The 23,784-nt window shown below is 42.3% G+C and overlaps 1 protein-coding gene across 1 annotated transcript in view; it reads right to left on the bottom strand.

Moving 5' to 3' along the window:
* The window catches only part of rp1 (RP1 axonemal microtubule associated), a gene marked incomplete at its 3' end in the record, with an annotated part of 207,287 nt that overhangs the window by 54,831 nt on the left and 128,672 nt on the right, over positions 1–23,784 (bottom strand). Inside the window, exons 27-29 of the mRNA XM_033020391.1 lie at positions 23,121–23,165; positions 18,495–18,539; positions 12,663–12,707 (exon numbers count right to left, since the gene is read on the bottom strand). Of these exons, the coding sequence (XP_032876282.1) occupies positions 12,663–12,707; positions 18,495–18,539; positions 23,121–23,165 (135 nt within the window). The remainder of the gene's footprint in view (positions 1–12,662; positions 12,708–18,494; positions 18,540–23,120; positions 23,166–23,784) is intronic.

The following is a 23,784-nucleotide window of genomic DNA, read 5'->3' as shown; positions in this document are numbered from 1 at the left end:
TCCGTAGACCTGGTGAAACAGCTGAAGTTCCCACAGCACATTGCCACGACCACCCTGAGGCCAGATATCCTCCTGGTCTCAGAGGCGACCAAAAACATCGTCTTGTTGGAACTGACAGTGCCGTGGGAGGACCATCTGGAGGAGGCCCACGAGAGGAAGATGGCTAAATATGAAGAACTGGTCATAGACTGCCGCAAGCAGGGCTGGAAGGCAAGGTGTATGCCCATCGAGGTTGGCTGCAGAGGTTTTGCAGGGCAATCGCTCTACAAAGCCTTGAGTGCACTGGGCATCAACGGAGTGGCGAGGAGAAGGGCCATCAAGAACACCACAGAGGCAGCAGAGAAGGCCTCGAGTTGGCTCTGGATCAGGATAGGAGGTCCATGGGGAGGAGTGAATGCCACCTGAACACAAGTCATGGTCTGATCAACCACGGCTGGGTCGCCTGGGTGAGGGTGTCTGATGTTGAAAGACCCGAAACACCCAATGACCCCAGGTTACATCACTGATGATGTGTTCAGGAGCATCTATCGATGTATTTGTATAGCCAGACTTTTGTATAGCAAGACCATAGCCAGACTTTTGTTTGCAGACTTCTCATCAGCATTCAACACCATGCAGCCACATATTTTGGCTGAGAAGCTCATCACCCGCTTCCACCTCAACCACCAACTCACTCTGTGGATTATAGACTTCCTCACCAACAGATCACAGAGGGTGTTGGTGAACCACACCTTGTCCGACACCCTCTTCACCTTCACTGGCTCTCCACAAGGCTGTGTCCTCTCCCCACTTCTCTTCATTCTCTACACTGATGACTACAGATCCACCCAGCCAAATTGCCACTTTGTAAAATTTGCTGATGACACAGTCCTCCTGTCTCTGCTTCCCAGCCATACACAACATCACAGCTCAGCCCTGCAGGACTTTATAGTATGGTGTGAAAAGTCTTGTCTTGAGCTAAATATAAGCAAAACCAAGGACATGATTGTGACCTTTCCCCCCCAACAGAGACAGATGGCTGAGGCAGCCACCACTATCATCCAGCAGGAGCCAGTGGAGATAGTGGAGGTATACAAATACCTGGGAACAGCCTTCGACAACCTGCTAAGGTTTTCCTCTAACACAGAGGAAATCCTTAAAAAGTGCCATCAGAGACAGTACCTACTCAGGAAGCTGGTCATTTGGGATTAACAAAGACATTCTCACCACATTCTACTACGCATTCATTGAAAATGTAATAACCTTCTCTTTCACTAGCTGGTTCCACTCCATCACCCTGCAAAACAGAAACCGCCTGTTGAATGTGGTCAAGGTCTGCTCAAAAATCATTGAGCAGCCCGTCCGAACTCTCACTGCCCTATGCGACCAACAGTCTGTAAAGTTAACACGCAGGATTCTTCAGGACCCCTCTCACATCCAGTTTCCTGAGTTTGAGTGGCTCCCCTCAGGACGCAGACTCCGCTGTCCGGGTTGCCGGACACAGAGGAGGAAGGCAACCTTCATCCCCAGGGCTGTCCAGCTTCTTAATGCTGATCACTGACTCATGAACATATGAAATGAAATAACCTTTTATATGCACTTTTTAATTGAAGCACTAAGGAAGCACTTTAAAACTATTACTATGTGTTGAATGTTGATGTGCGGTGTGTGTTGTGTGATTGTGCAGTGTGTCTGTGAAATGCGTGTGTTGGTTGATTGTGCAGTATGCGTGCTGCTTATGTTTGTTGATTGTGTCCCTCTTTTTTTTTAAAAAGCTACTGTAATGCGCCTTTTTAAATTGCCCCTCGGGGACGAATAAAGTGCTTTGAATTGAATTGAACTAGGTTTATCTCACACTTTAGCTTAACACCATAAAAATTATTCCATCCAAGAGCATTAACTATAGGAAGCGTTAAGATTTCTAGCAGGATTAATGTTATGATTATTTTATATAATGTTAAAATTCTTAAATTCTGTTATAATTCTGACACACAATTTGATGTTTCTGCTATTTTCCTAGCTAAGGTCATGTGATAGAAGAATTAGAACATTCGGCCCATCAAGACTATTCCGCCATTCAATCATGGTTGATCTATCTCTCCCTTCTAACCCCATTCTCCTGCCTTCTCCCCATAACCTCTGATCAAAAATCAATCTATCTCTGCCTTAAAAATATTCCCTGACTTGACCTCTACAGCGTTTTGAGGCAAAGAATTCCACAGATTCATCACCCTCTGACTAAATAGATTTCTCCTCATCTCCTTCCTAAAAGACCGTCCTTTAATTCTGAGGCTATGACCTCTAGTCCTCGACTCTCCCACTAGTGGAAACATCCTCCCGGAACCACTCTATCTAAGCCTTTCACAATTAGAATTAGGTCACCTCTCATTCTTCTAAACTCCAGAGAGTACAGGCCCAGTGCTGACAAATGCTCATCATAGGTTAACCTACTCATTCCTGAGATCATTTTTGTGAACTTCCTACCCTCTCCCTCTGGACCCTCTCCACAGCCAGCATATCATTCCTCAGATATGGCGTCCAAAATTGCTCACAATATTCCAAATGCTGTCTTACCAGCATCTTATTGAGCTTCAACATTACATCCCAGTTTTTGTATATAAGCCCTCTTGAAATAAATGCTAGCATTGAGTGCTTTTTTTTTGTTTAAATTTTTTTTAAATTATTTTAATTCATTACACATTGTGTATAGACCTCCCGGCCTCTATGTAAATATAGTTAAGTGTTTAAAAGAGAACTTGTCTATATAAAAACAAAAAGATAAAAAGAAAAAAATAGAAAAGTTATTAGAAAAAAAAGCAAAACAAAATCTGGGCTGCAAAGAATTTCAACAATTTATGTCCCTGTTTGTCACAAGTCCGTTCCACCGTATGAAGGTAAAATAATTATTATAACGGTTGGAGAGGGGACAATTTATATTGTGTGAAAATGTTGAATACAGCTTCCCCAAGTCATATCGAATTTAACCATATAACCATATAACAATTACAGCACGGAAACAGGTCATCTCGGCCCTACAAGTCCGTGCCGAACAATTATTTTCCCTTAGTCCCACCTGCCTGCACTCATACCATAACCCTCCATTCCCTTCTCATCCATATGCCTATCCAATTTATTTTAAAATGATACCAACGAACCTGCCTCCACCACTTCCACTGGAAGCTCATTCCACACCGCTACCACCCTCTGAGTAAAGAAGTTCCCCCTCATGTTACCCCTAAACTTCTGTCCCTTAATTCTGAAGTCATGTCCTCTTGTTTGAATCTTCCCTATTCTCAAAGGGAAAAGCTTGACCACATCAACTCTGTCTATCCCTCTCATCATTTTAAAGACCTCTATCAAGTCCCCCCTTAACCTTCTGCGCTCCAGAGAATAAAGACCTAACTTATTCAACCTTTCTCTGTAACTTAGTTGTTGAAACCCAGGCAACATTCTAGTAAATCTCCTCTGTACTCTCTCTATTTTGTTGACATCCTTCCTATAATTGGGCGACCAAAATTGTACACCATAATCCAGATTTGGTCTCACCAATGTCTTGTACAATTTTAACATTACATCCCAGCTTCTATACTCAATGCTCTGATTTATCAAGGCTAGCATACCAAAAGCTTTCTTTACCACCCTATCTATATGAGATTCCACCTTCAAGGAACTATGCACGGTTATTCCCAGATCCCTCTGTTCAACTGCATTCTTCAATTCCCTACCATTTACCATGTACGTCCTATTTTGATTTGTCCTGCCAAGGTGTAGCACCTCACATTTATCAGCATTAAACTCCATCTACCATCTTTCAGCTCATTCTTCCAAATGGCCTAAATCACTCTGTAGACTTTGGAAATCCTCTTCATTATCCACAACACCCCCTATCTTGGTATCATCTGCATACTTACTAATCCAATTTACCACACCTTCATCCAGATCATTGATGTACATGACAAACAACAAAGGACCTAACACAGATCCCTGAGGCACCCCACTAGTCACCTGCCTCCAACCCGACAATCAGCCATCCACCATTACCCTCTGGCGTCTCCCATTCAGCCACTGTTGAATCCATCTTGCTACTCCTGCATTTATACCCAACAGTTGAACCTTCTTAACCAACCTTCCATGAGGAACCTTGTCAAAGGCCTTACTAAAGTCCATATAGACAACATCCACTGCTTTACCCTCGTCAATTTCCCTAGTAACCTCTTCAAAAAATTCAAGAAGATTAGTCAAACATGACCTTCCAGGCACAAATCCATGTTGACTGTTCTTAATCAGACCCTGTTTATCCAGATGCTTATATATATTATCTCTAAGTATCTTTTCCATTAATTTGCCCACCAATGAAGTCAAACTAACAGGTCTATAATTGCTAGGTTTACTCTTAGAACCCTTTTTAAACAATGGAACAACATGCGCAGTACGCCAATCCTCGGGGACTATTCCCGTTTCTAATGACATTTGAAATATTTCTGTCATAGCCCCGGCTATTTCTACACTAACTTCCCTCAATGTCCTAGGGAATATCCTGTCAGGACCTGGAGACTTATCCACTTTTATATTTTTCAAAAGTGTCAGTACTTCTTTTACTTTGAAACTCATAGTATCCATAGCTACTCTACTAGTTTCCCTTACCTCACATAATTCAATATCCTTCTCCTTGGTGAATACCGAAGAAAAGAAATTGTTCAATATCTCCCCCATCTCTTTTGGCTCTGCAGATAGCTGTCCACTCTGTCTCTCCAATGGACCAATTTTATCCCTCGTTATCCTTTTGCTATTAATATAGCTGTAGAAACCCTTTGGATTTACTTTCACCTTACTTGCCAAAGCAACCTCCTATCTTCTTTTAGCTTTTCTAATTTTTTTCTTAAGATTCTTTTTACATTCCTTATACTCCTCAAGCACCTCATTTACTTCATGCTGCCTATAATTATTGTAGATCTCCCTCTTTTTCCGAATAAGATGTCCAATTTCCCTTGAAAACCAGGGCTCTTTCCAATTTTTACTGTTTCCTTTCAACCGAACAGGAACATAAAGATTCTGTACTCTTAAAATTTCCCCTTTAAATGTCCTCCATTTCTCTTCTACATCCTTCCCATAAAACAAAATGTCCCAGTTCACTCCTTTTAAATCATTTCGCATCTCATCAAAGTTAGCCTTTCTCCAATCAAAAATCTCAACCCTAGGTCCAGTTCTGACCCTCTCCATAATTTAACCAAGGGTTCAACAATGTCACTCCTAATTTTTTCTAAGTTTAAACATGATATCGTTTCAGAGTGCCAATGGAGTGTGGTAGGAGGATTAGAGTCTTTGCATTTAAAGAAAATAGATCTTCTGGCAATTAATGTAGTAAAAGCAATCAGCCGATGGGCGGAACAGGACAGATGAGTAGAATCTAACATTGGTAGGCCAAAAATTGCAGTAATTGGATGAGGTTGTAAATCAATACCTAAAACTACAGGAATAGTATCAAAAATGTATTTCCAATATTTTTCCAAAAGTGGGCAGGACCAAAACATATGAGTCAGTGAGGCCACTTCAGAATTACATCTGTCACAGGTAGGATTTATATGACCATAAAAACTAGCTAACTTATCTTTTGACATATGAGCGCTGTGAACCACCTTGAATTGTATCAGTGCATGTCTTGCACACATTGAAGAAGTATTAACTAATTGAAGAATCCTCTCAAGAATAGGTAGAGAAATTTAAAGTTCTCTTTCCCAATCATTCGTAATTTTATCAAATGTATCTATTTGTAATTTCAAAATCAACTCATAAATAGTCGTTATTAAACCTTTCAGATAAGGGTTCAAATGTAAATTTTTTCCCAAGATTTCGGTTTGATGTGGTAACGGAAAAGAGGGTAGAGTAACCTTCAAAAAATGTCTAATTTGTAAATATCTAAAGAAATGTGAGTTAGGTAGATTATATTTATTGGAGAGTTGTTCAAAATACATAAAACATCCAAAAACAAATCACGAAAAGCTGCTAATCCCTTCCTCTTCCATAACAGAAAGGCTTGATAAGTACTAGGTTGGAAGAAAAAATTAGATATGTTAGGACTCGATAAGATAAAATCATTCAATCCAACAAATTTACGAAATTGAAACCATATTCGGAATGTATGTCTTATTATTGGGTTAATCGTATATTTATTGAATCTCGTAATTCTGAAAGGTAACGAGGCCCATAGGATAGAAGCCAATGATAGCCCTTGCATAGAATCACGTTCAAGATTTATCCATCCTGGACATTGGGTATCTTCTAAATATTTTGTACAAGACGTTAAATAGCGAGCATTAACTGCCCAATAGTACAATCTAAGGTTCGGCAATGCCAAACCATCGTCTTTTTAAATTTCTGTAAGTATTTTTTACTTAGTCTGGGATTTTTATTCTGCCATATATATGAAGAAATTTTGGAGTCAATAATATCAAAGAAAGATTTAGCAATAAAAATTGGTATCATCTGAAATAAATACAAAAGTTTAGGTAGGATAAACATTTAAATAGCATTGATTCGGCCAATTAGAGATAAGGACATAGGTGACCATTTAGTAAACTGTTGTCTGATGTGGTCAATTAGGGGTGTAAATTGGCTTTAAATAGATCCTTGTGTTTCTTGGTAATCTTAATGCCTAAATAAGTAAAACAGTCGGTAGTCAATCTAAATGGAAACTGTCTATAAATCGAAATTTGAAAGCTCACTCTTACTAAGATTTAGTTTATAACCAGAAAAACTACTAAATTGATTAAGTAGTGTGACTATTGCAGGAATAGATTTCTCAGGGTTAGAGATAAATAATAACAGATCATCTGCATAAAGAGATAGCTTATATGTCCTATTCTCACGAACAATACCAAAACTATTAGGGGATTCCCTAATAGCGGTGGCCAAAGGTTCCAGAGCGATATCAAACAGTAAAGATCTAGTACCTCGAAAGAGCCTGAAAAAAGGGGATCTCTGATTGTATTGGTCAGTACAGAAGCTTGAGGTATATGATATATCAGCTTGATCCAAGAGATACATTTTGGACCAATTTTAAATTTTTCAAGTGTATTGAATAAGTATTCCCGTCCTACTCTATCAAATGCCTTCTCAGCATCAAGTGAAATGACACATTCTGGAGTTTTATTTGACGCTGTATATACAATATTCATTAATCTCCTAATATTAAAGTATGTAATGATTTTTAATAAAACCTGTCTGATCTTCAGAAATGATTTGTGGTAAAATATTTTCCAATCTCATAGCTAATATTTTTGAAATAATTTTGGAATCTACATTTAACAGTGATATAGGTCTATATGATGTCACTTCAGTAGGGTCTTTATCTTTTTTAAGAATTAAAGAAATAGATTGTGGTAATATATTCATTAAAAAGGCTTCTTTAAAAACCTTGCATAGCCAGGGAGACAGTAAACTTGAAAAATACTTTAAAAATTCCACTGTAAACCCATCTAAACCGGGAGCTTTACCAGAATTCATCAAAAGGATTGGTTTCTTTATTTCTTCCTCTGTGTTAGGTTCATGTGGTAAATTTGGCAAGTTCAGTTTCTTTAAAAACTCATGCATTATATTGGAATCAGTAGGTATAGGGAGGTATAAAATTACTGAAAGGATTTATTAATTTCATCATGGTCTACTGTCAATGTACCATCCCGTTTACTCACTTTAATAATCTGACGTTTGGCTGACACAGCTTTCAACTGATTGGCAAGTAAGTTGCCAGATTTATCACCATGCATATAAAATTGACTTTTGGTTTTAAGCAGCTGATTCTCAATCGGTGATACTAATAACAAATCATGTCTGAAGTTCAACTCTATTCTTATAGAGCTCTAAACTAGGAGCTTTTTAATATATTTTATCAATTTCTTTAATCTCATCAGCCAATATTCGTATTTCATTTTTAGTTTGTTTTTTTAATCCTGCGGAGTATGAAATAATTTGTCCACGAATATATGCCTTAAAAGCATCCCAGACTACTCCATTGGATATTTCTTTAGTAGAGTTTGTTAAGAGGAAGAAGGCAATCTGATCTTTAATAAAATTACAAGATTTAGATCTTGAAGCAAAGTAGTGTTAAATCGCCACTGTTTAGCATTAAACTTGGAATCAGGTAGTTTGATTGATAGTTTCAATGGTGCATGATCAGAAATAGCAATTGCATCATACTCACACGCAGTGACTGATGAAACTAGCCAAGAATCTATTATAAAGTAGTCAATCCAAGAATAACTATGATATACATGAGAAAAAAAAGAAAATTCTTTGTCATTTGGGTGTAGGAATCTCCAGACTTCTAACATTCCAGAGTCAAGTAAAAAAGAATTGATAAAACTAGTGGATTTATTTGGAAGCGCCTGATCAGATGCAGATCTGTCCATTGAGGGGTTCAAACAACAGTTAAAATCTCCACCCATTATCAAAAGATGTTCATTTAAATTAGGAAAGGATGTGATTAACTGTTTAAAAAACTCAGGGTGATCAATATTAGGTGCATAAACATTCACCATAACAACCTTTTGGTTATGAAGAACACCAGTGATTATCAAAAATCTACCATATGGATCAGAAATTGTTTCATAATGAACAAACGAGATTGAGGAGTCCCAATAAAAATAGAGACTCCTCTCACTTTCGCCTGTGAATTTGAATGAAACTGCTGTCCTCTCCAAAACTTAAAGAATCGTTGATTGTCATTTTTCCTTACATGAGTTTCCTGAACAAAGATAATCTGAGCATTTAGTCTACGAAGAACTTTAAAAAAATGTCCTCTTAATGGAATGATTCAGACCATTAACATTCAATGAAAGGAAGTTAATAACTTTATCCATATTGTTTGTAAAAATCATGTGGAATGTAAAGGACATTTCATAGACCATAGCAGTTTATGATACGGGAAGGAGAAAAATCTAAGGCGGAGCCGGAAGTGACGACATTTCAGCCATTTTTGTAGTTCAAATTTTGCCCAGATAGAAAAAACGAAACTAAAAGCAAAAGTCCCACCCCCCCACCCATGCAAAGCCCGAAACTAACCAGTAGGCAGTCAGTACGCTACCTAACCGCTCCCCTACCCCCTTCTAATGACAGCTCCAAACCTTTAAAAAAGGTATATTTACCACTCAATAGCCAAAAAAATTAATATTATGGTTAAAAAGTATGTGCAAACTGTGAAAAACAAGAACTGCTTCACTTGTCTAAAGACAGGGGGGGAAATCCTTTAGAGTACATTTTAAAAGTGGAAGAGCTAACAAAGAAGATCTTAAAAGTTAATGTATAATACCATTACATTAAATTAACAATATCTTAGAGAACGTAAAAGTTATGGTTTAGAAACATAGAAAATAGGTGCAGGAGTAGGCCATTTGGCCCTTCGACCCATTCAATATGATCATGGCTGATCATCAAACTCAGTATCCTGTACCTGCCTTCTCTCCATACCCCCTGATCCCTTTAACCACAAGGGCCACATCTAACTCCCTCTTAAATATAGCCAATGAACTGGCCTCAACTACATTCTGTGGCAGAGAATTCCAGAGATTCACCACTCTCTGTGTAAAAAATGGTTTTCTCATCTCAGTCCTAAAAGATTTCCCCTTTATCCTTAAACTGTGACCCCTTGTTCTGGACTTCCCCAACATCGGGAACAATCTTTCTGCATCTAGCCTGTCCAACCCCTTAAGAATTTTGTAAGTTTCTATAAGATCCCCCCTCAATCTTCTAAATTCTAGTGAGTTTGATACTATCATACTAAAATTCTAAAAAGTAATTAGAAAATAACTCATCCGATTAAATTCTTAATCATTTACAGAGCGATATATTGTCAAAATAGGGACAATAAATCTCCAATCGTAACTATCTAATCTAGCCAGTCGGCTATCAATAACTCCCCGTCGCGGCTTCAGTGTCCACCCTCATAAGCCTCCAGAAAGCTGGAAGCTTCTTGCGGATTGTTAAAAAATCCGCTGTTACCATTAGGGAGTCATATACACAGGGCGTAGTTGTTTCTTAAAAAACTCAGACATTACATTATGGAAAGGCATTCTCAGTCCCATAAGCTCACGACTGTAATCAGGAACAAACCGAAACTTGCATCTTTCAAATTCAACCATGCCCAACTTTTTTGCTGCTCGGAGGATATTCTCCTTCATCCGCAGAAAGTGAAACCGAACGATCAGATGTCATGGTTTATCTTTGAGTTTTCTTCCCGACCCTGAACGCATTATCCAAAATTGGAAGATTTTCATACAGCTCGATGTTGAAAGTCTCTTTTATCATTTTAGAGACATATTTTATAACATTGTCCCCTTCCTGACCTTCAGGCAAACCAACAATTCACAGATTCAGTTGACGGCTTCTGTTTTCCAGATCCATGTTTTTAGTCTTATATTGCTCGAGTGCCCGAATAATTTCAGTCATTTTCCGTTCCAATGATTTAATCTTCAAATCTCTTTCCTGACCCAAGATTAGCAAGTTATCAATTTGTTCCTTCTGTTCACGAGGTTCATCTTGTAACATAATTAGCTTGTCTTGAACTTCCTTCAATTTGCTCAAAATTCCTTTCATCATTTCTTCCAAACCGCAGAATCTTGTGTTCATTTCTCCGTTCATTTTCGATATTGCTTCTAAGGTACCGGAGTCAGAAGCTGCACCTTCAACACGCTCCTTCCTTGGAGAAGTTTTTTTTGCTCTTGTCTCCATCCTTTACATGGTTGAAACGTATAAAAGTGTTATCAACACTTTAAACAAGGTTCAACCGTGTCTTGAAATCAAGTAATAACAAGTAACATTGAAAGAGTGGTAAGAGTGGTAAGGAGTTAAAAGTTAAGGGAGCAAACGATGTACAACCTCACAGCATGCCGCCACTAGAGAGAGACGAGTTTGCTTTCTTTTCTACCGATTTGATTTGCAGATTAACTTTTTAGGAATACTGCACCAGCACTCCCAAGTCCCTTTGCACCTCTGATTTCTAGATTATCTCCCCGTTTCGAAAATAGTCTACGCCTTTATTCCTACTACCAAAATGCATAACTCCGCACTTTGCTACACTATATTCCATCTGCCATCTAATACATTATTTATTAAAGGGAGGCTCTATCCACTGTTGAATGCTCCTTTTTTATTGGGTCAAATTGGATTTTTGGAAAAACAAAATAGCACAAAATAATGTAAGTCTTAATGAATGAAATATGTGTTATCAGGAAAAAAAAACTGAAGGCTAGGATGATATCACCATCAGAACTTTCTGTCGGAGGCGCTGCCTCAAAGTTCAGCTAATATCAAAGATCAACACCAAAGGTAGACAAAAGTGCTGGAGAAACTCAGCGGGTGCAGCAGCATCTATGGAGCAAAGGAAATAGGTAAAGTTTCGGGCTGAAACCCTTCTTCAGACTGAAGAAGGGTTTCGGCCCGAAACGTTGCCTATTTCCATCGCTCCATAGAAGCTGCTGCACCCGATGAGTTTCTCCAGCATCTTTGTCTACCTTCGATTTTCCAGCATCTGCAGTTCCTTCTTAAACAAAAAGATCAACACCATCCTGGCTATGCTCTCATCTCACTACTACCATCAGGAAGAAGGTACAGTAGCCTGAAAATTATGAACTCCAGGTTCATAACTCAACAACTTTGACCGACAATGGACTTTGCTTTGGTTTCACCACCGACTTCAGGTTTGGTATTATTATGATCTGGTATTACTCATTATTGATTTTTTAAATTATTGATTATTGTATATGTATTTGTGTGTTATTGTATTACTAGGCCTGTAAAGCTGCAGCAAGTAAGAATGTTCTTGATCTGTTGCAAGTACTTATGACAATTAAATAGTTGACTTGATTAGAAGCAGGATTTAGTGAAAATAGAGATCTGGTCATTAACATTCAAATGTTCTTTCATTTAATATTTTCTGGGAGCTAAAGTTCTCTTCTTGATAAATTCCTCAAAAATGTAAGAATATAGATTCATATCCATCTGCACTTAAGAAAAGTGGTCTCAAACATGAGTTCAGAGATTTCTTTCTCATCCGAATGTTTTCTAAAACAGCACAACTATATTAAATCACTAACTTGCCTTGAATGATCTGGTAACTTGGAAGCAGTGTAGGAATACTGTGGTTTGGTTAAAAACCCACTGAAAGGTATTCACATTTAAAATGCATTACTGGATGATTCATCTCACTCATCAATACCAACTTCTCCGTGCAACATCACGTTAAAACTCAGCTTTTAATTAAACATATTGCAAATCATTTTCAAGCTTTAATCATTCCTTCTCATTTTCTTTCTGTATTAGTTTCTTACAAATGTAGGCACTCTTGTAAGGGTTCTGGATACCAATGAGACAATGTATTGTTGCATTTCTTTCTAAAGAACTTGATTCTTGGTTGGGACATTGCACACGAATAGCTTCAGGCTAGGACAGTACATACAGATGTTTCTCAAGAAAAGATTAAATGGGATCCAGAAAGTTTTTAATCTTCCCCTTAATGTTTCAAAGAGCTTTTTTTAAATATGAAATTATCTGCTACTTCATCCTCATGAAGTAAACTACATGTTGAAAAGAGAAAAATGACTGAAGGCTAGAATGATTTAAATTAAAATAGTATTTTGCAATTAATAGAATTGACAATGGAGTCTATTCAATAACTATTCATATGATCTTACCTTGAGTAATTTCAGGGGGGCTAGAATCCTTTTCTTCACGAATTTCTGAAATTATCAAGAAAAAAATTACATCAATGCTGATCAGGTGGAAGACAGATAAGCTACTCACACTGATATGGTTAAGGAGATTTGGCTCTCAATCAATTAATTTAATTTGTTCTGATATCCAATAGAGCTTGGAACAGAACTGCCTGGCCAAGAATACCTGGAAGAACGCAAGACAGATCAATAATGTTTCACGTAGCACGAGGTCCCGAAGGCTATGATTCAAAGTAATATTCAACTCTATGAGGCATAGTCTGTTATAACATCCATGCAATAAATTCTGCATCACACACTGCCTCAAGGATAGAACATGATAGTCAAAGATAGACAGAGCATGGAAACATGCCCTTCGGGCTTCCGAGTGCACATCCATATCCATATCCATCCATATCCAGATCTATATAATTAATAATCTCATCTTGACCACTTCCTGTCTGTGCTGTGTATTGATTTTAGAAAAAACGCTACCATATATCGCTATGATATTTGGCCATCTTACTCACAGTCTTCCACCGCTGAGCAGGCCCTGAGGATTTTTCCCATCGATGAAAAATAAAAAAGTTATGAGTGTTTAAAAAACCTTGTGATCTTCTCACCTGTTAGTCACCGCGATGAAGGTAACGCCTCTTCCGGGGGTGGGGTGGCAGGACAATAAAACCCCGCATACCTGGAAATGACTCAGTCATTCTGCAAGATCGCGAGGGAGAGGCCACGACTCTCATTCTAAGCTGTGAATCAACTGAACTGTGAGTCTGCAATGTACTTGCAATAGATGATTTGTTAGCCCTTAATGGCAATGCCATTAGTTGTTTGGCCTGCTGCCCTGCATGTTCTTGAAACTGTAATGGTTTATTAGGTCTGACTGTGTTTGGAAGGAATAAATGCTTTATTAGGTCCGACTGTTTGGTTCAAAAGTCCCGCTCATTTCGTGACTTCCGCTTCGTGGACAGGTTGCGCTGATTGCGTAATTTCCGGTGAGTGCAGAGGTCGTGCTGATTGCGTAATTTCCGGTCAGTGCAGAGGTCACGCTGATTGCGGAAGTGCCGCTGACTGTGGAAGCCCCAAAGTGGAGAGGCCGCACTCAGCCGTGTGAGTATTCAAGAAAGTTTACTGCCATATATATGGTGTGTGTCAGTGAGTGTGTGTGTGTGTTTGAGTGCATATGTGTGTGAGTGAGTGAGTGTGTGTATGTGTTTGTGAGTGTACATGTGCGTGTGTATGTATGTGTGTGTGTGTATGTGTTTGTGAGTGCATGTGTGTGTGAGTGTGTGTGTGTGTTTGTGAGTGTGTGTGTGTGTGTGTGTGTGTGTGTGTGTGTGTGTGTATGTGTGTATGTGAGTGTATGTGTGTGTGTGAGTGTGAGTGTGTGTGTGTATGTGTGTGGGTGTGTGTTTGAGTGGGAGTGTGTGGGTGTGTGTTTGAGTGGGTGTGTGAGTGTGTGAGTGTGTGAGTGAGTGAGTGTGTGTGTATGTGTTTGTGAGTGTACATGTGCGTGTGTATGTATGTGTGTGTGTGTATGTGTTTGTGAGTGCATGTGTGTGTGAGTGTGTGTGTGTGTTTGTGAGTGTGTGTGTGTGTGTGTGTGTGTGTGTGTGAGTGTGTGTGTGTGTATGTGTGTATGTGAGTGTATGTGTGTGTGTGAGTGTGAGTGTGTGTGTGTATGTGTGTGGGTGTGTGTTTGAGTGGGAGTGTGTGGGTGTGTGTTTGAGTGGGTGTGTGAGTGTGTGAGTGTGTGAGTGAGTGAGTGTGTGTGAGTGTGAGTGGTTTCAGTGACTGAGTTTCCAGCCCAAGATTCCATTCGGCCCACAATGTCCATACTAGCCCTCTGGAAAGCGACCCTTTGGCCCACAGCCCCATGCTAGCACTCCAGAAAGCCCCCCCCCCTTCACTGGCCAGCAATATTGGAATTGGTGGAGAGGTGGAATATTGCGTTGGGAGACCATCCCTCCCGTGTAAAGCTGGGATCCAACTGGTCCCACTTAGTCTAGTAACTATTAAAACTCTGATCTTGTGTGTGTGTGTGTGTGTGTGTGTGTGTGTGTGTGTGTGTGTGTGTGTGTGTGTGTGTGTGTGTGTGTGTGTGTGTGTGTGTGTGTGTGTGTGTGTGTGTGTGTGTGTGTGTGTGTAATCAAATCTTCTCGAAAAAACGACGCCTTAACGGTAACATTTTAAATATTCCTGTAGCGACTCCAAAATTGCCTCATCTGAAAAATGCATGCATTATTTCTCGTTATTATCAAAATGTTCAAAAATCTGAAGTAACTCAGAAAATAAAACCGCTTGCTTTGGCTGATGACGTGATGATTTCACAATGGATCTGCTTCGCTCGGCCTGCGCTGTCTTCCACGAGTTGCTAATGATGTCACCCCAACCGACCACTCCACCCTCGCCCCGTACTCGGGCCCTGGAGCCAGTAGCCTGAAGCTGGGAGTGAAGGGATATTGCGTTCGAGAACCAGCCTTCCCCTGTGACAACCCCTCCACCCCCCACCCACGAGCTCTGGATTGAAGCCGCTGAACTCGCAGTCCTTTGGTTGATGCCAGCTGTGCTCCCCGCTGCCCGCCCCCTTCTCCCCCTCCTCTCCCCCCTCCTCCTCTCCACCCCTCCTCTACCCCCCTCCTCATCTCCCCCCCTTCTCCACTCTCCCCTCCTCCTCCTCTCCCCCCTCCTCTCCCTCCTCCCCTCCTCTCCCCTCTCTCCTCCTCTCTCTCTTCCCCCTCTCTACCCCCATTCCTCTCGCCCCCCATCCTCTACCCGTCCCTTGGCCTCTCTCCTCTCTCTCCTGTCCTCTTCCCCTCTCTCCCCCCCTCTCTACCCCCTTCCCCTCTCCACCCCACTCCCCCCTCCACCCTCACCTCCCTTCCCCCCATCTCAGCCCCTCTCTCTCCAAACCCCTCCCTCTCCAGATGCACCAGCGAGTTGAGGGCTATGCGTGAGTGGATAGGGTGGGGATGGGGTAAAAAGAGCGAATGGATAATATTAATATAATATCAAGGGGGGTGGTTAGTGTGTGTGTGTGTGTGAGGGGGGGGGGGGGTGGTTTGTGTGTGTGTGATGCCACAGTCCGGCCCCCCTCAACGCAACTGCGCGTTGAGGGGACGGGACCAACAGGTCCCCTTTGGTCTAGTAACTATTAAAACTCTGATCTTGGATGTGTGTGTGTGTGTGTATATTCACAGCTTTTCGAAAAAACGACGGGCTAACGTAAATTCTGGTAGAGATTCGTCCTGTGAATTCAAAAATCGCCTTATCTGAAAAATTCATGCTTTATTTCTCGAGTTATTAATCAAAATATTCAATAATCTGAAATGACTTTGAAAATAAACAAGATGGTCTCGCTGAGGACGTCTTGCACAGCGAGTGGCGTCCCCCCCCCCCCCTCCTCCCCCCGTTATTCAAAAGAGACACACAAAGAACGAGCAAGTCGGGCCGTGGACTGATGACCAAAGATCATAGTTGAAGACTCTCTCCCCCTGGCCTCGCTCTGGCGCCTGGAGTGCAGAGCTGGAGCCCGGAGCTGGAGCCTGGAGCTGGAGCTGGATTGAGGGAGTATTGCGTTCGGGAACAGCCCTTCCATGTGATGCCGCGATCACCCCCCCCCCCCCCACCAATCAAACTATACCCCCCACCCTCTCTGCCCCCACTGCCTTTCTGCGCCCTCCCGCTCTTTCTTTGCACCCCCCACCCCCTCTGCCTCTGCCACTGTCCTCCCTCTGCCCTGCCCTCTCTCTGCCCTCTCTCCGCCCCTTCCCCTGCCCTTTCTCTGCCCCTGCCCCATCTCTCTCATTGCCCCTGCCCCTGCAGTCACTCTGCCCCTGCCCTCTCTCTGCCCATGCCCCTGCCTCTGCCCTCTCTCTGCCCCTTCCCCTGCCCTCTCTCTGCCCCTGCCCCTGCCCTCTCCTGCCCCTGCCCCTGCCCCTGCCCTCTCTCTGCCCCTGCCCTCTCTCTGACTCTGCCCCTGCCCTCCCTCTGTCCCTGCCCTCTCTCTACCCCTGCCCCTGCTCTCTCTCTCTGCCCCTGTCCCTGCCCCCTCTCTGCCCTTGCCCCTGCCCCCTCTCTGCTCCTGCCCTTTCTCCCGCCCCCTCTCTAGCCGTGCCTGCGAGTTGGGAGCTAGGCGTGAGTGGATAGGGCAGGGGATGGGGTAAAATTAGTGAATTAATAATATTAATATAATATCCAGGGGGTGGTTAGTGTGTGTGTGTCTGTGAGGGAGGGGTGGGTGGGGGTGGTTTGTGTTCATGTGGGGTGGTTAGTGTGTGTGTGTGACGCCATAGGCTGCCCCCCCCCCCCCCCACATCCGCGCATTGAGGGGTCGGGACCCAACGGGTCCCCCTTGGTCTAGTAACTATTAAAAGTCTGATCTTGGATGTGTATTTATTTGTGTGTGTGTTGTTCGTGTGTAATCAGATCTTCTCGAAAAAGATTTACATATTCCGGTAGAGATTTTTCCCGTGGAGTCCAAAATCTACTGATCTGAAAAATTAATGCTTTACTTCTCGAGTTATTAATGAAAATGTTCAAAGAACTAACAAGACTTTGGATTTAAAATGGTTTTTCTAGTTAAAATCATTTCTCAGAGCTTCCAACATACTCCGATACAAAGTTGCAAAACAGGAACTCTGGCAGTAACACTCTGAACTTTTCAGCTCAATGGCATAATTTTATATTTTTCACTAAGATCCTATCCCATCCTTCTAAATTCCAGAGCATACAAGCCAAGCTGCTCCATTTTCTCAGCATATGACAGTCCCACCATCCCAGGAATAAACCTTCTAAACCTACGCTGCACTCCCTCAATAGCAAGAATATTGAGGGAATATGCACAGGAATTTCACCATTGAAAACTGGCACATAGTTTCCCGACTTCCCATCTCCAAAGACACCAATTAGATCCTTGGTTTTGTTGACGTTGAACGAGAGATTATCGTTGTGGTACCACTCCAACAAGTATTCTATTTCTCTCCTGTACATTCATTCATCATACTCTATGATTTGGCCAACAACAGATATGTTGTCAGCAAATGTTTAGATGGCATTGACGCCGTCCTGTGCCACACATTCTTGGATATAAAGAGAGTAGTGGGGGGGGGGGGGGGGATAAGCAAGCAATCTTGAAGTGCATCAGTGTTGATGGTTAGTGAGGCAGTGAGGAGGAGATATTGTTCCTGATCCGTATTAGTTGAGGCCTCCCAATAAGGAAGTCATGGAGCCAGTTACAAAAGGAATACAGAAGCCCAGGTCTTGGAGTTCGGTACTGAATTTGGAGTGAATGATTACGTTAACAGATTGAGGTCATAGGGTCGCCAGGGATTGTTCGGAGCTTCAGTAGACGTGTCATTGTTCTACTGTCAAATCATGCATGAAAGGCTGGTGCCAGTGTCCAGGATGTCTTGGAGTTGCTGCAGTATGTGCTCAAGGGAGAGGGTGAGTAGCCAGAGCTCCTGTGCGTTTTGGTACAAATAACATCAATAGGAAAATGAATGAGGTACTCCAGAGTGAATATAGGTAGCTAGTCAAAAGATTCAAATCAGGACGTCAAGCCAAGTAAGCTTGGGATTACTCCCAGTGCCATGTGTTAATGAAGGTAGGAATGGGTAAATAAAGTAGATGAATGCATGGCTGAGGAGTCGGCGTGGGGCACAGGGATACAGTTTTTTGGACTATTGGTATCTCTTTTGCAAGAGAGGTGGTGGGTTGCATCTGAACTGGAGGGGGACCCGTATATTTGTGACCATGTTTGCAATAGGTACTAAAGTGGGTTCAAACTAGATTAGCTGGTTGCCTTGCCTTGTTCAATTTCAGGGGGGCTGGAATCCGTTTCTTCATGAATTTCTGAAATTACAAAAAAAAAATTACATCAATGCTGATCAGGTGGAAGACAAATAAGATACACATTGATATGGTTAAGGAGCTTTGATGAGATGATTTGAGTATTGGAGTAAAGAGGGCCTTTGCAGAGACCACATCTGGAGTATTGTGTGCAGTTTTGGTCTCCCAATTTGAGGAAGGCTATCCTTGCTAATGAGGCAGTGCCGCATATGTTCACAAAGTTAACCGCAGGATGGCAGAACTGTCATATGAGGAAAGATGGGAAAGACTGGGCTGGAATTCACTGGAATTTAGAATGAGAGGGAATCTTACTGAAATGTATAAAAGGACTGGGCATGCTAGATGCAGGAAAAATGTTCCCAATGTTGTAGGAGTCCAGAACCAGGGGCCACAGTCAAAGAGTAAAGGGGTACGCCATTTAAAACTGAAATGAGAAAAAACATTTTCACTCAGAGAGTTGTGAATTTGTGGAATACTCTGCCACAGATGGCAGTAGAAGCCAATTCAATGGAATAATTTAAAAGGGAGTTAGATAGAGCTCTAGGGGCTAGCGGAATCAATGGATATGGGGAGAAAGCAGGCACGGGTTCCTGATTGTGGATGATCAGCCATGATCACAATGAATGGTGGTGCAGGCTCGAAGTGCTAAATGGCACTTATTTTAGATGTTTCCATGAGGCATAGTCTGTTATAACATCCATGCAATAAATTCTGCATCATACACTGTGCCTCAAGGATAGGACATAATAGTCAAAGAGAGACAGAGCATGGAAACATGCCCTTCGGGCCTCCGAGTGCACATCAACCATAACATACTCAGATTTATATTAATCCTACCATAACCCACTTTATTTTCTCCATATTTCGTTCAGCCCATCCCATTTGTACCATTAATTTACACACTAGCAGCAACTACCAGCCCACACATTTTTAGAGTACGCGAGGAAATGTGCGTTGTACACAGTGAGTATGTACCAACTTCATACACAGCACCAGAGGTCAGGATTGAACTCGGGTCACTTGAGCTGTGAGGCACCCTTAACTAAGTACGCAAGAAATAGGAGCAGGGAGTTTATTAATATATCACTGTCATACAGTAAGCACATGTAGAAATGAAGAACAGCAAATGTGAGTTTATACCAATGGTAGATACTAAGTGCTATAGTAACGCAGCGAGTGAGGCAGCTCCTATGGAGAAAAAACAATAGGTGATGTTTTGGGTTGGGACCCTTCTACAGACTGAAAGTATTGGGTTGGGGTGGGTGGAGTGGAGAGATCAGGACTAATCTTATTTCTTGCCTCAATGTTCTATTTTCAAGAAATCTTATTTCTTGGCTCAATGTTCTATTTTCCTGCCCACTTCCCATACCCTTGGGCAGGTAATGCATCTTCCTCACAGCTCAAGCAACCCAGAATCAACCCAGACCTTGAGCATTGCTAGTGTGAAACTGCATGTTCTCTCTGTGGCCATGAGTTCTCCTGGGGTGATTTAGTTTCACTGCCATTTCAGGTAGGTTAATCAGCTACTCTTGGGTATTCCTGGTGAATTGCCAGAAGGTGGGTTGAGATCTCCTCGTGGAAGTGGCATTCAGCATCTGGCGTAGCATCCAGGAGAGTCGTCATCTCAGGGAAGATAGTCGTGTCACCGTCCTGGAATCTTCTCTGGTAAAGGTGAATCTTCCTCCTGAACGCTGCCATTTTGTCACGAGCCGTGTGTAGCATTGGGAGGTTTCCTTGAAGTGACAGGTCAGCCAAGTGAGCAACCTTCATCACGAACAGTTCTTCCTGCATCTTTTGTAATCCTGCAATCCTGCTCCTTCTCGACCTCAGCGCAGCATTTGATACTGTTGACCACACCATCCTAATTAGTCTCTGATACGGGGTTGGTATTGATGGCACTGCCCTGAGCTGGTTCATCTCCTACCTCAAAGGTAGGAGTTTCTCTACGAACATAGGCAACTCTTTCTCCTCCCCAGCCAGCCTCTGCTGTGGAGTTCCACAAGGTTCCATCCTTGGCCCCAATCTCTTCTCCCTGTAAAAGCTCCCCTTAGGCCAAGTCATTCAACGGCATAGCATTTCCTTCCATTGCTATGCAGACGATACACAACTCTATCTCCCCCTGAAGCCCAACAACCGTTCAAATCTACTTAACCTTATCCACTGCCTCGAGGATATAAAGTGTTGGATGGCCCCGAACTTCCTCCAACTAAACGAGAGTAAGTCTGAGGTCATTCTTCTCGGCCCCTTGGACTCAATCAAAACGATAGCAGGCAGCCTTGAAAGCCTTACCCCATTACTCAAACCTCACGTCAAAAACCTTGGCGTGATATTTTACTCAGCATTGAAGTTTGACAAACAAGTCAATGCCGTGGTAAAAGCTAGCTTCTTCCAGCTTCGGACGATAGCTAAATTAAAAAAATCCTCCAGTTTGATGACCTCGAAAAGATCAACACATTCATCTCCTCCTGCCTCGATTACTGCAACTCCCTTTACACTGGCATCAGCCAATCATCCCTGTCCCGCCTGCAACTGATCCAAAACGCCGCAGCGAGACTACTGACGGGCACCCGAAAAAGGGACCACATCACCCCGATCCTGGCCTCTCTCCACTGGCTCCCTGTGCAGTTCCGAATAAATTTCAAATCTTTCTTTATGTTTACAAAGCCCTTAACGGGCTTGCCCCCACCTACATCAAAAGTCTGCTTACCCACTACACCACCTCCAGGTCCCTCAGATCGGCCGACTTGGGGTTACTGAACATCCCGCGGTCTAGGCATAAGTTCAGGGGCGACCGCGCCTTTGCGGTTGCAGCTCCTAGACTGTGGAACAGCATCCCTCTTCCCACCAGAACTGCCCCCTCCATCGACTCTTTTAAGTTGAGACTTAAAACTCATCTTTACTCTCAAGCCTTTCTTGACGTCCTCTGAGGGAGGGCTATATGTATGTATTTATGTATGTACTTAATCTATGAACCACTGTTGTATAACGTTAGCACCTCCACCAATGTAAAGCACTTTGTTCAACGAGAGTTGTTTTTTAAATGTACTATAGAAATAACAGTGACAACTTGACTTGACTTTTCATGAAACTGATTCTCCATCTCGGTACACCCTCTCACCAATTACAGCGCTATTTACTCTCGAAGTTGAATCACACGATTGAGAACTTTACCACGTGAAAGCCAGCGCTCATCTGTGTGGAATATCACAATAGTGAAATCGGTGCCCATTTCTTCACACATCGCTCAGAAGAATCTAGTTTGTTGCGCTCCCTCGGATGTGGTTCACAATCTTCACCCCATCTGAAAGCACTTCTGGAAGACCAGGAGGGAGAGTATTCATCGCTAAAGCATGGCGATGTATCATGCAGTGGGTAAAGGAGACATGGGGAGAGACATCCTTTACGAATGCTTTGAGGCTGGATCTGCTTCCGACCATGGAAGGTGCCCCATCTCTACCCACCCTGACAAATCGTTCCCAGCCAAGCTCATGTTTGATGAGGGCTTCCAGCATTCTGAACACATCTTCTCCCCGAGTGGTAGTGGCCAATGGCTCAGAGAACAGGTACTCCTCCTTCATGACTTCTCCGTCGAGGTAACGAACGTAGACTAGCAGTTGGGAACATGAGGCAACATCTTTTGACTCGTCCAGTTGCAGTGAATACACTGGACTGCTCTTCACAGCGCTCACTACTTGCAGCAGAATATCATTACTCATATACGAGATTCGACTTTTGACTGTCATTCGAAAGGGAAATCTGCCCGAACTTGATTGACTGCTGTTCCCCCAGCACCAACTTTGCTGCTTCGAAAAGGCATGGCTTGATAAGCTCTTCACCGATGCTGTGAGGTTTCTTAGTTTGTGCGATTTGTTAAGCAATCCGGTATGAAGCCTCCAGTGCTGCTTCATTTTGACGAGTGCAGTGACCCATCGAATCGATGCAGGAATCCTTGAATGCGGCTTCTTTTCGTTTTAATCTATGGCCTTCCCTGCCAGGTCCCTGTGACAAGACTCCAAATGGATCTTCAGTTTGCCTGGCTTCATGCACTCGTGGCTCAAAATCTTGGCACAGATAACACATTGTGGCTTGACCATGGATTTTTGAACAATGGTAGTGAAGTTGAACTTGAGAAATGCTTCACTATACGTGCGCTTCTTGGCAGACATGGTTCGCAACGCACACAGTTTGTGTGCGTATACGTACACACATACCCGAACAAAATACTGTGTGTGGTATGTACCTTTGTTAGGTACCTAAAAATGGGCTCAACAAATTGATATGTTATTTATAACCCCTTCATGACCCCTGGAAAACCCCCAAACGACTCCCACGAGGGTCTCGAGCCCCAGGTTAAGACCTGGTCTAAGAGGAAAGGGGAGGCCATTTAAAACTGAGATGAGAAAAAACATTTTCACCCAGAGAATTGTGAATTTGTGGAATTATCTGCCACAGAAGGACCATTGGTATCTCTTTTGCAAGAAAGGTGATGGGTTGCATCTGAACTGGAGGGGGACCCTTATCTTTATGACCATGTTTGCAATAGGTACTAAAGTGGGTTCAAACTAGATTAGCTGGTTGCCTTGCCTTGTTCAATTTCAGGGGGGCCAGAATCCATTTCTTCACGAACTTCTGAAATTACAAAAAAGAATTTACAGCAATGCTGATCAGGTGGAAGACAAATAAGCTACTCACATTGATATGGTTAAGGAGCTTTGGCTCTCAATCATTTTATTTAATTTGTTCTGAGATCCAATTGAGCTTGGAACAGAACTGCCTGGCTAAGAATGCATGGCAAATTGCAAGACAGATCAATAATGTTTCACGTAGCATGAGGTCTCGAAGGCTGTGAGGTCCCGAAGATAGAGGGGAGAGATCAGGACTAATCTTATTTCTTGTTACAATTTTCCATTTTCCTGCCCACTTCCCATACCCTTGGGCAGGCAATGCTGCTTCCTTCACAGCTCAAGCAACCCAGATTCAACCCAGACCTTAAGTATTGCTTGTGTGAAACTGCACGTTCTCTCTGTGGCCATGAGTTCTCCTGGGGTGATTTAGTTTCACTGCCATGTCTGGTAGGTTAATAAGCTACTCTCGGGTATTCTTGGTGAATTTTTGGTGACATGCTAAATCACTTTAAACTTTAGAAAGTATAGGCATTGGTGCACCTTCTTCATGATTACATCTATGTGCTGGGCCCTGGACCGGTTATCAAAGATGTTAATGCACAGGAATTTCACCAATAAAAACT

The sequence above is a fragment of the Amblyraja radiata genome, chromosome 4 (assembly GCF_010909765.2).
Source record: "Amblyraja radiata isolate CabotCenter1 chromosome 4, sAmbRad1.1.pri, whole genome shotgun sequence".
NCBI lineage: Eukaryota > Metazoa > Chordata > Chondrichthyes > Rajiformes > Rajidae > Amblyraja > Amblyraja radiata.
This window is presented reverse-complemented; position numbering and strand designations above follow the sequence as displayed.